Raw genomic sequence first — 12,049 nt, forward strand, 5'->3', positions numbered from 1 at the left:
AACATACGCAGAACCTAGTCCGATTACAAAGCACAGCAGCCCGCAACTTACAAACCAAATCTAACCAAAACAAGAACTAGTGTATGCAGATCACAGACGGCTACCAGCTTTGTGAAAATAAAGAATATGTTTTGTATGAATAGTTTCACAACCGGGAAGCAGACTCTTTCAAGTATAAAAAACACATAACAAATCTATGTAATGTATCTCATGCGGAAATTGACCTGCAGAGCGATATCAACAAAAGTCAGCAAGGGCAACACATAGGAGGGGATAAAAATTGCACACGTTTGGTCAAATGCATGATTAAATACAGTAACGTTATGAGCAAAATTTGCAGTCATGAAAACCTGGCTACTTTGGACGCAGAGAAGTACTCCCTCCTTCCCTGTTTATAAGGCATACACGTATATCAAGATTCAAACCTTGTCATCTTTGACCAATAATTTGACTATTAAAATTTTATTTTTATAATGCAAATTTCATATGATTGGATTCATAATCAAATATATTTTACAATGATTATAAGTTTATAATCAAAAGTGATATAATATATGATAAATAAATGGTCAAAGTGTTGTTTAGAAGACCGTGTCATGTTCCACCATGCCTTATAAACGGGGAAGGAGGGAGTACCTCAAAGCAATATTAAAAATATCGTCATGATTGATGAAGATAGAAATTTAAAGCATGTCCTAAGGACATACATATCATCTGCCTTAAATTGCAAAGATCTTGGGCTCATGGCACAAACAATGACTTGTACTCTGTTATTAAGGCAGTTCAAAATTCTGCCAAAGGAACACCAAACTGGCGTAAAGATTCATAAACCTAAGATCTGCCGCAGTGAGATCGTGCCCGGAGAGGAAGGAGGCGGAGAAGCTAGAAGGGGGACGGTGTCGCCAGGGTGAATGGTGAGCGGAAACTGGTAGGTGTGGCACTGTGGCGTCATGACGAACCTCAAGCGGGCACGGTGAGCAGCATCGGGCTGTGAGGATTGGAGGACGGGCCAAGAGAGGCAGTACACCACCTCCATGCTCTCTTCGAATTTGCAGCTTACTAGCAGCATCGATTTGGAAGAACAGGTGTGAAAAAGATCCCAGGCTGATACAAGTGGTGAGAATCAATCCCTAGTTGTCTGAATATTCAGATCACCGGAACACTCTGAACCTGAGGTAGAGTAGAGAATGATCTTTCACATTACTGACGGATCCATGTCTTTCCCTGTAACAACCTGACAATGCAACATCTGCGTTCACCGAAATGGACTCTACTATAAACAAGAATCAGAGTTCAAATGGAACGCACTGCTTTCAACAAGTTCCGGATCAACTTTTGATAGACGAAACGAAGTTGGAAAATACATATCTCCGCAAAAGTACAACTTTGTTTCGCCCGGTTTCAGCTAAAGTACAAGCTCATAAGATTACATGTTCGTCATAGACTAGAACAAAAGGCTCAGTATCAGCTATGCCACTGCTACTAAAACTTCTTGCAGGTCTCTGCTCCCAGTCTTCGATGTTCAGGATCTTTCAGACTATCTGTACTGCTCCGGGAGCCTATAACCTGTCATAACGATCTTATCTGCAAACATCTTGCCAGTCTTTGGCATAATGTGCCAATGCATTGTCAAGTTGAATTCCTTGCCCTTCAGATTGCTTCCCTGTAATGAAATAAAAATAAAGAGGGCATTAATCATACATTCAATGCAATCTCTGTAGGATCGTGTGTTGCAGTACATGTGTGATGCACAGCACGGACACATTGAAGCAATGAACGGAGCATTTAATGTAACACAACTGTCCAAAAACTAGGAAATTGATACTCCTATCAACCAAAAGATCAATCTGTACTAGCTATCCAAAGTTACTGTCAGGACCAAAAGATGATGAGATGGAAATGGGAGTGGGTTCAGGGCCAACTAATGTGCCTACTAGATTTTACTTAGATTAAGAATTTCCATTAAAAAAATATAGCCATGTAAATGCATGGTTCAGGCATCAGGACTGATTATATGTATAGTGTATTGTATTGATCCTCAATACCATATGATGAAAAGGGAAAAAAAATCTTTATCTATTCAAATTTCAGAATAATCATACCAAAATGCATCAACCAGTCACAGTGATGAAATTTCATAATTATATTAAATCGGCATTCAATCTAAGTAATGTGCTTGCCTGGTCAATAAATCTGTACTTGTTTGTAGTATGGATCAAAAACTTGGCATGCTCTTTTGCAGATATAATTCCATCCCAAAGGGAAACCTGTCACATAAACCAAATACAATCAGTTACAGTACTGCATAATAAGAGGAAAAAATCTGAAATATAATAGAATATCAGCAGGCAATCAAATGATTCACTAGGGTAGGAATGAACATCATACTGGTACCGGAATCCATTAAGTCGTAAGATTATATCACAGAAACATAGAGTATACTCTCACACCTCTCACAAAAAATTTGGGGAAATAGAATTACTCATGCAAATGATCAAGCTAACATCATGTACACTATCGATCAGGAAGTAAAACGGTAACTTGGGCCAATCGGCATCAGGCTAGAAGTTTTACCAATTATTGATGTTTGTTTTGAGTTTTTGACCATGTTTATCTCAGCTGGCTTTAGAAGGACATGCATTGATTAACCTAACAGTCCTGAGTTTCCTGGTGACATCGCTGTGTTCGCTTGGATGTGGCTGGTGGCTGGTGCTGATTTGTTGTGAGAGAACAGTACTGCTGACTGGCTGGTAGCTGGTGGCTGGTGCTGATTTAGTATGAGAGAATAGTACTACTGGCTGGTAGGCTGACAAGCCAAACGAACAGAGTGATAAATTTCAAGTTCATCTAGATTTACATATACTGGCGAAAAACTCATGCATCTGCCACAGCTCCATAGGTATGTTGACGAATAGACTAAGAAGTTAAGTTATATATAACATCATTACTGCAATTCAGAAGCGAATGGCAACTGCATGAAATTGCAGTACTGTCCCCAGCAGAAAACTCATGCCTTTGTGGGCAGTTGTTGAAGTCTAATAGTAACTAATAATAGTATCAGCCGCCACAAAGACAAACACCAGTAATGCCCCCACAGGAATGGGTATCAACTTAGTATAACCATCGACGGGACTTACTTGATTCAAAGAATTTTGGGGAGTTTCATACTCAGCCGCCACAAAGACAAACACCTACAATCATCCAACGAAAGTGAAGTTAAGCAACAGAAGCAGGAGAGCATTGTATTTTCCACATATACTATAATTGATCTATGATGGCAAATTTCCATTATATTTTCCACAGTATCATTGCATGAGAACAGTAAACTAATATAATATACAATTACCCCAAAATTCAGAGGCACAGATTCTCACTTAATCTTGGACACTAAAAAGACAAGTACTTCCTGTGCTTGAGTATTTGTATTCCTGTTACTTTCCAGTTTCCAGTAAATCCTATGTTTCAGTAGACCTTGTACAAGCTGATACCATACTTTCTAGTAGACTAAAATTTAGAAATTGCACAAACAGTGAATACTGATGGGAAAGGGAATGAAGAGCCCCAAGCCCCCAAATACACATTACCTGTTTTGTGTTCCACGTGAACAGAGACAAAAGGTCCGCCGAGATGTTCAGCGTCATGCTAACCTGAAAACAACAAAGGCATCAGTTGTAAAGAATTCGTGGCATAAGAAATCTCTCGCTGGTTGTGGTTTCGGTCAATTTGCAGAACAAAAAAGGGTGCGGAGATCAGTTACCTCGTCGTTGCCGTTCGCCTCCTTCTGGAACCAGTTTATGTTCAAGATCTGCGCAGTTGAAACGAGCGGCGTCGCATCAGCACAACAAATGATTTCACGCGAGGGCGGCCGGCGGACGAGCTAATCGGCTAGAGTCTGCAGGGCAGATCGAGCAGCACACGCTCCTTGCCACAAATCAAGCCTCGGCACGGAGGCGGAATCCCCACGCGCGCACAGGGCGGGTGGGACGAAATCGATGGAGACTGGGTCGATACCTTGACGGAGGCGGTGGGGGCGGGGGTGTTGAAGTTGTCGGAGAAGGAGGCGGCGAAGCACATCGCGGCCAGTATGGTGACCGCGAACGTCGCCACCGCGTTCGCGCGGTGCCCGAACGAGTGCATCCTGCCGCGCCTCCGCTTCCTCCCTCACCACGGGGCCGCCGTCGAGATCGCCGGGTCCTCCTGTCGCGGCGGCGCCGGCGACTTCACTGCGGCTTCCTATCTCTCTCCTCTTTTTTTTTTCTCTGACAGTTTATGGAAAAGAGAGAGGGGCGCAGATTCTCGTGACGGGACCGGACCCACGCGTCGGTGAGAGCGGCGAGCCTGACGTGGCGCGCACCGATTGGTTGCGGTACGTCACGGAGAGCCGAAGAGGGGGCGCAGTCAGTCACACACAGGTCAGCACTAGCGTCGCGGCGCAAATGGGCCAAAATGGGCCCATTCGTTACACGAGTCAGGCAGGCCGAAGAGCGCCGCCGAGCTTCATCCAACTTTGGCGGCCCGGCCCGGTGGAAAGGAGGAGAGTGAACGCGAAGCAACCGAGGCGGGAAACCCTAACCTAATCCGCCGGGGCGGCGGCGGCTTAGCGCGCGCTTAACTTTCACCGAATCACGCGGGAAGACCCCGTTCGGGTCTGGGCGATGTCGCGATCGGCTTCCGGCGCCAACCACCGCCCTCCGTTGTTGCTTCCCCACCACCACACGCCCCCACCACCACACGCACCGCAACGCCGCCCAGCGCCTCGGCCGGCTGGCGGCGCCCGCGACCTCGCTGTCACCACACGCGGCCCGCCGACGCCGACCAGGTCCCGTACACCCGCGGCCGTTCGCCCTGCAGCTCCCGCAAGCCTACCGAAAAAGATTAGCGGCAGCCGGCAGTGCCGCACTGCCCGACCGTTCCGCACTGCCCGACCGTTCCTTTTTTTCTCCTTTTCTTTTGCATTAGCACCTGCTCCACGCGACCGCGCCGCTGAAAAGAAAAAGGATCAGGAGTAGGCCGGAAGCTTAAGCCCAGCGACGGGGTATTGCCGTCTCGCCGTTCTTTGCTTCGCAGCCTCGCGTTTGTTCGTTTATTCCGTTCCACGCATCCCAACCATTCGACCATTCCCACCGCGACACAGAGGGAGATTCCGACCGCGTCTTCGTTGGCTTCCGGTCTGTCCTTGGCCAGCTTTGACTTGGGCAGTTGGGTTTCCTCTTCGTCCACCCTTGCTGGGGATTTGGTTGGCTCTTCTTGGGTTTTGAGACCGGCGGCGGCCTCGAATTCTCGCTTTGAGTTGCTCCGTTTGGGAGGGTTTGCCGGGAGAGAGGCGGGATTTCCGTCGAATTCCGCCTTGGTTCCGTCGAATTCGGGAGCTTTCTTGAGGATTCGCGGAGGCGGCGTGCGGTGATTTCAAGAGGGGGGAAAGGAGCCTCCTTTTTGCTGTTGATTCGTTGCCGGAGAGGAAAGCGAGATGGGCAAGGCGTCGCTGAAGAAGAAGAGGGCCTCCGGCGGCGGCGGCGGTGGCGGCGGCAAGCCGGCGTCGCTCGAGCGGTCCGGCTCCAAGGTCCTCGACGGCGATGAGACCATCTTCACGGACATGGCGCAGGAGCACAAGGAGGAGGGCAACAAGCTCTTCCAGCGCCGGGACTACGACCGCGCGCTGCTCAACTACGACAAGGCCATCAAGCTGCTCCCCCGGGCGCACCCCGACGTCGCCTACCTCCACAGCAATATCGCCGCCTGCTACATGCAGATGAGCCCGCCTGACTACTACCGCGCCATCAACGAGTGCAACGTCGCGCTCGAGGCCTCGCCCAAGTACACCAAGGCGCTGCTCAAGCGGGCGCGCTGTTTCGAGGCGCTGGGCAGGCTCGACCTCGCCTGCAGGGACGTCAACAAGGTGCTCGCCCTGGAGCCCAACAACCTCACCGCGCTGGATGTGGCCGACAGGGTCAAGAACGCCATGGAGGAGAAGGGGATTGTGCTGGAAGAAAAGGAGGTCATGCCCACTCCGGAGGAGGTGGTGGCTGCTGCACCCAAGCAGAAGCCGCGCAAGAAGAGGGGAGGACGGAAGGCCGCTGCCAAGGCCGCAGCGGCGGCTGTGGAGGAGGTCGAGGAGCAGAAGATAGCGGAAGCTGTCAAGGAGGATGTGGAGGAGCCACCGAGGCAGGTCAAACTTGTGTTTGGGGAGGACATAAGGTGGGCTCAGGTGCCGGCAAGCTGCAGCATGGCACAGCTGCGTGAGGCCGTTAGGAGCAAGTTTCCAGGGCTGAAGGCTGTTCTTGTCAAGTACAAGGACAAGGAGGGTGATCTTGTGACAATCACCAACCAGGACGAGCTGAAATGGGCTGAGCAGTTGGCTGATCCTGGGAGCTCACTTCGGCTGTATGTCACTGAGGCCAACCCGGAGCATGAACCTTATATTGATGATTCCAATAGTGGGCCAATGGAGAGAAATGTGAACAGCGCTTCAGAAAATGGAAGTATCAGAAGCAATAGGCAGGATGAGGATAGGAGCACGGTGACTTGCATTGATGATTGGATTGTGCAATTCGCCCGACTTTTCAAGAATCATGTTGGGGTTAGCTCTGATGAGTATCTGGACCTCCATGAGGTTAGTATGAAGCTCTACACTGAGGCAATTGAGGACACTATTACTACTGATGAAGCCCAGGAGGTGTTTCAACTTGCCGAGCGAAACTTCCAAGAGATGGCAGCACTTGCATTTTTCCACTGGGGTAATGTTCATATGTCCCGGGCCAGGAAAAGGTTGTTATTATCAGGAGATGCCCCAAGAGAATTGGTGCTTGAGCAAGTGAAGGAGGCATATGAATGGGCAAGGGAAGAGTACAATAAGGCTGGAAAGACATATGAAGAAGCCGTGAAGGCTAAGCCGGACTTTTTCGAGGGTTTCCTTGCACTTGCACATCAGCAGTTTGAGCAAGCGAAACTGTCGTGGTACTATGCAGTTGGTAGTAACCTGGATTTGGAAACATGTTCAACGGAAATCTTGGAGCTCTTCAATAAAGCTGAGGATAACATTGAGAAGGGTATAGAAATGTGGGAGGAAATGGAAGAACAGCGTCTGAAGAATCGATCTAAGCCTAGCCAGGAGAATGTTGTGCTAGAGAAGATGGGCTTGGAGGAGTACATCAAAGATGTATCCACTGATGACGCGGCTGAACAGGCTTCCAATTTGAGGTCTCAGATAAACATTTTATGGGGTATGCTCCTCTATGAGCGTTCAGTTGTGGAATTTAAATTAGGTCTTCCAATGTGGGAAGATTGTCTGATGTCAGCTATTGAAAAGTTTAAACTTGGGGGAGCTTCAGCTACAGATATTGCTGTGCTGGTGAAAAACCACTGCGCCAATGAAACTGCCCAAGATGGTAAGAGTAATTTACTGTTTTTTGGACTTTTTTTTGCCTCACTGTTGATTTTGCTGGAGAATACAAGAATTATTCAGGCATTATGCAAAGTGTTCATTAAATTGTGCTGATTGCCATTTGCTCTGTGAAGCCTTTATATTAGTCACCTGAGTTTGTTAAATTGATTATAGGACCTTGATTTTTGGGAGTTCACCTATTATCAATGTTTAAAATATTATTGTGTAGCAGATCCATTATGCTTTAGATTGCTTTGAACTTATTTTCTGTGCCTTTAGGTTGTTTCTTGAAAGCATTGTTTAAAGATTATTATCTAGCAAATCATTAACTGTTAGTGGTTGAGACCAAAATTTGCATTTGTGACAATGTTTCTAAAATCTAAATCCTACTCTTTTTATTCAAAGTTATCCTTGAATGTGCAAAAACAGTTGAGACTTGGGAGCTTGTTTCAAAGATTGTCCAATTTGCTCTGCAGGTTTGGTCTTCAAGATTGAGGAAATTGTGCTAGCTTGGAATGAAATGTATGACATTAAACGGTGGCTGCGTGGCGTTCCATCCTTCCGCCTTGAGCCATTATTTAGGAGGAGAGTTCCACAATTGCATACTGCACTGGAACATATATAGTGCTCATGGAATTTCTCTACAGCATATTGAATTTCAAGGCTTTTTTATCAGTGCCAATTTTCTCTTTTTGGTGAGTACAATAACTGTATGTTTATCTTCTAATAGATTAGATCTATTTCATATGCACTTGATATTCATTGTTTTTTTCCCTTTTACCTCTTTGCACTTACTGTCTTTAATTGTTTGGACTACGGATCTTTTTCGTGCCATGGGGTTTCGAGAGGGCAGTTTATGTACTTCGCTTTGAAGATAGTTGTATGGTTTTGTTACCCAACAAGAGATTTTCTTAACACATTAAAGAACTAGGGTTCTTGAGTCCCCAACACAAGCCTCAGTTGTGTTTCCATTTTCGAGATATGAACTTCATTGCTTTCAGACTGTGCATTCACTTAACAGAAATTCATTGGTGTCCTGGGGTTCGGGCATCCTCTTTAGCCAAAATATAGTTTACCCAATATGCTGCAATGTTTCGAAAAAGTTATCAGAGAAATCATGTGTGCAGTATACACAAAGTTAAATTAAACATGCAAAATTCAATATCAAATTCATCTTTGGTGTTGAGATTGAAAAGGCACAAGTTTTGCTGTCAGCACATGGTGAACAGTTCCAGATTGGCCTGTCTATTTTGTTTCTTGACATCTTAGGAGGAATTCGAAACTGAATTATTGAAGCTATACTTAATTTTGCGCTACATACAAAATTTTTGACATGGTTCAGCATGATAAATTCACTAATGGGGATGTCCAAACCCCAGGACACATGGTTAGGCCAACATGTTGCAGTACAATATCGTCAATCCACAAAGTGTTCAATGGACAGGGTTGCTGCTGTGTAGAAGAATTTTGTGGGGCAAACTATACCAGTAGTATAGGTTTTCACGATCTGTTTGAGGGACTTCAACCTGGGCTAGTAATTTTACCACTATGTAATCTCTGTCGATAAATTCTTTTTAAGGTGGCCTTTAAAGTAAATTCAAGCACCGTTTATTTGAAGCCGCACAGTTGCCTTGAAAGGTTGTGGGTTTGTGAAGCTTCATCATGTTTATTTTGTACTGCTTTAGTAGCAGACTATGGGTCATTGTTTGTGCCAGGAGCTCATGATCTTTGCAATTCAAGACAGATGATATGTATGTCCTTAGGAACTGCTTTAAATTTCTTTGTTCATCAATCATGATGATATTTTTAATTTTGCTTTGAGTTACTTGTTCTCTGCATCCAAAGTAGTCAGGTTATCATGACTGCAATTTTTGTTCATAAAGTTACTGTATTGACCAATCTTGTGCAACTTTTATCCTCCTATGTGTTGCCCTTACTGAATTTTGTTGATGTTGCTCTGCAGGTCAATTGCTGCATGGAATACATTACATGGATTTGTTAGGTTTTTCTTTTATACTTGAAAGTGTCTGCTTCCCGGTTGTGAAGCTATTCATACAAAGCCTATTCTTTTCACAAGGCTGGTAGACCTCTGCGATCTGCATACACTAGTTCTTGTTTTGGTCAGATTTGATTTGTAAGGTGCTGGAAGCTGTGCTTTGTTATCAGACTAGGTTCTGCATATGTTGTTGACATGGTTGCAGTCCATTGTTGGAGGATGGGATTGGTGCCACCCTCCCTTCGCTTCCTGGTATTTTATTAGGTCCTGCAATGTGCAAGCTCAGTTAGGATTGTACTCCAGTTACATTTAGATTCCATTGTCAAGTTTGAAAGAATGGAAAAGTAAAAAAGCATTGCAAGTGTTCTATTGAGCTGCTTTTGCTTATTGTTCCATTAGGAATCTCATTCTCATGAGAGCAGAGCATTCGAGAGGATATATGTATATGCAGCCACTATGGTCTGGATAAGGTCTAATTCATTCAGTGGGTGTAGTTACTTGGGTTGTTGCTAGTATTACACTACACTAAGAACTGGACGGTGCTGTATAAATGCTACTTGCTAGATGAAGTGGAGGCGGGCAATGCCACATATATGGGAGACCGACTGGGAGATCGAGAGCACTGGTGCACATCCGATCCGCACATCACAGATGAGATGAATTACGTGGTCACCGAGCTTGGGGTTAGGAGGCATCAGCAAATGGAAATGATGGTATAGTTGCCCTGAAAGTCCTGTGGGTGCCATCTAACTATGAAGCCCCTAAAAGTCTCGTGGGCGCCATCTAATAACTATGAAGAAGACGGGAAGAGTGCGTGTGCCCGTCCTCGCGATGGGTCACCGCGGATCGGGGGAGGTGGAACGGGGCTGAGTGGGCTCCCCCGCTGCACGCGATGCCCAGTAGTGAGTAGCCCATGATGCCTGTTGGAGTGAAAGTTAAAAGTAGAATGATTGATTTTTTAATTGATGGTTTAGACCACTCCTTTTATATATACAGGAGGGAAAATGTGTTTTTTCTGAAAGGACATGCTCTTTCGGGAGTGACTCTTTCATGTAATTAGTGACTACTTAGTGATATTTTAATGATGTCATTAATCTAATTAATAAAGTAATTACAGAATTGATCACTAATCTATTTGCTTCATAACAATGTCTAATGCAGTAATGCTCAATGCTGAAACAAAGAATGGGGCTGAGTGGGCTCCCCGGCTGCACACGATGCCCAGACGCACGCGCCAGCAATTAGCCCGCTACAATTTACTTCACGGTCCGCCACTGCTTGCTATATCTTCTAGGCATCGCCATACACAGTAGGCGATCGTGAGGTCTCTCTGGCTGCCGTGATAGCACTAAAGCGTTTCAAGGCACATGTAATATGCTCTAGTCTTTGCAACATTTTCTAAGAGTTTGATGACTTTTCATTAAAAACAGTTTTGACGACAGTGCCAATCTTTTTAAGTTTTAATTAAACTGCTGATATGTGTTTCAACTATGTAGTTCTCGCCTCTCTATCACGAAGAGTTGAATCTACTGCGAGCACAAATGCACTGCTTATGCATGCATCCTGCTGCTGATCAAGAGTTTCAGCGGTCGCGATCAGTGGCGGCCACAGCCTAAAAAATTAGGGAAGGATTGTCAACCTCATGTCCCTCTTTTTCTTCTTTTTCTTTATCTTCTCTTCTTCCTCTTCTCTCTTTTCTTCTTCCTCTTCTTGATTCATGTTAAAAATTTGATTGATTCATGTTAAAAATTTGCTGGAGGGGTCTAAAGCATCTCCAGGAGACTCTGCAAATAAGATAGGATAGATAAAAATAGCTAAATTTTCTTAAAATCAGCGTACAACAGTCTCTCTATATTGCTTTCCTCGGTATCCCACTAGCCATCCCACGCCCCACACTCGGCATTTATCTCGAGCGGCACCGTTTTCCATCCCCACCCTTCCAGCCCTCCTATCGTCCTCTCCACCCCCACACGCTCGCTCACCAGCGACAAGAAGCCCGCGCCCGGCGCCCCGGCAACGGCCTCGCCGTGTTAGTTACTCCTATGTGCTATAGATAGGCAGCATGTTTATTTCCTTTGTTCATGCATGCGCACAGGCACCGGTGTGTGGTGATCGTGCGCCAGAGTAGTGCTAGGAAGTTGCATGCCGCCATGACCGGACGTCGTGAGTGCGTGGGGATGGACGCGCACATCTCTCGCGTCGTGCGCGCCATGGCGGCGTGGTTATCTTGTTTCCCTTTATATACTCAATACAATGCATCAGAAAACGTTGCGGTTTTGCAACACCAAATTCCTGTGTTCAGTTCATTTGCTTTCTCTCGTTCATCCACCTCGCCACACAGCAGCTCGCCGCCGGCGTAAACCGCCGTCTGGTGACCAACAAGTGGCATCAGAGCTTGAAGATTGAGAGGACCTTGCACCGGCGTCAATGACGTCACCGGTGCGCCGAAATCGCACTCCGGAGAAGAAGGACAAGCCGGAGGGCTCCGGCAGCAAGACGCCGCACCGCTCTCCGCCCCGCTCTCCGTCCCGCCGTTCACCACGCCGCACACCGCGCCGTTCCCCGAGCCGCTCCCGGGCTCCGCGCCGTTCACGCACGCGACGTCCCCACGAAGTCGTCGTCGAGCGCATTGTCCGGGAAGGCAGCGGCGGCGGCAACTGGCCGCAGCTGAC

At 46.5% G+C, this 12,049-nt stretch overlaps 2 protein-coding genes across 2 annotated transcripts; one reads left to right on the forward strand and one right to left on the reverse strand.

Moving 5' to 3' along the window:
* Positions 1–1,254: 1,254 nt before the first annotated feature.
* LOC120658438 (signal peptidase complex subunit 3B-like) lies at positions 1,255–4,271 on the reverse strand. The gene is made up of 6 exons (XM_039936719.1): positions 4,012–4,271; positions 3,758–3,805; positions 3,585–3,647; positions 3,138–3,191; positions 2,181–2,267; positions 1,255–1,663 (listed from the first exon to the last, which is right to left on the reverse strand). Exons 1-6 carry the CDS (start codon positions 4,135–4,137, stop codon positions 1,538–1,540), a joined length of 504 nt encoding a protein of 167 aa, XP_039792653.1. The 5' UTR covers positions 4,138–4,271; the 3' UTR covers positions 1,255–1,537.
* Positions 4,272–4,962: 691 nt separating this feature from the next.
* On the forward strand, positions 4,963–9,756 carry LOC120658302 (protein PHOX1-like). Its single transcript, XM_039936554.1, has 3 exons — positions 4,963–7,385; positions 7,858–8,076; positions 9,345–9,756. The coding sequence occupies exons 1-2, from the start codon at positions 5,468–5,470 to the stop codon at positions 8,004–8,006; spliced, it is 2,067 nt and encodes a 688-aa protein (XP_039792488.1). The 5' UTR covers positions 4,963–5,467; the 3' UTR covers positions 8,007–8,076; positions 9,345–9,756.
* Positions 9,757–12,049: the final 2,293 nt, after the last annotated feature.

The sequence above is a fragment of the Panicum virgatum genome, chromosome 2N (genome assembly GCF_016808335.1).
Source record: "Panicum virgatum strain AP13 chromosome 2N, P.virgatum_v5, whole genome shotgun sequence".
Lineage (NCBI taxonomy): Eukaryota > Viridiplantae > Streptophyta > Magnoliopsida > Poales > Poaceae > Panicum > Panicum virgatum.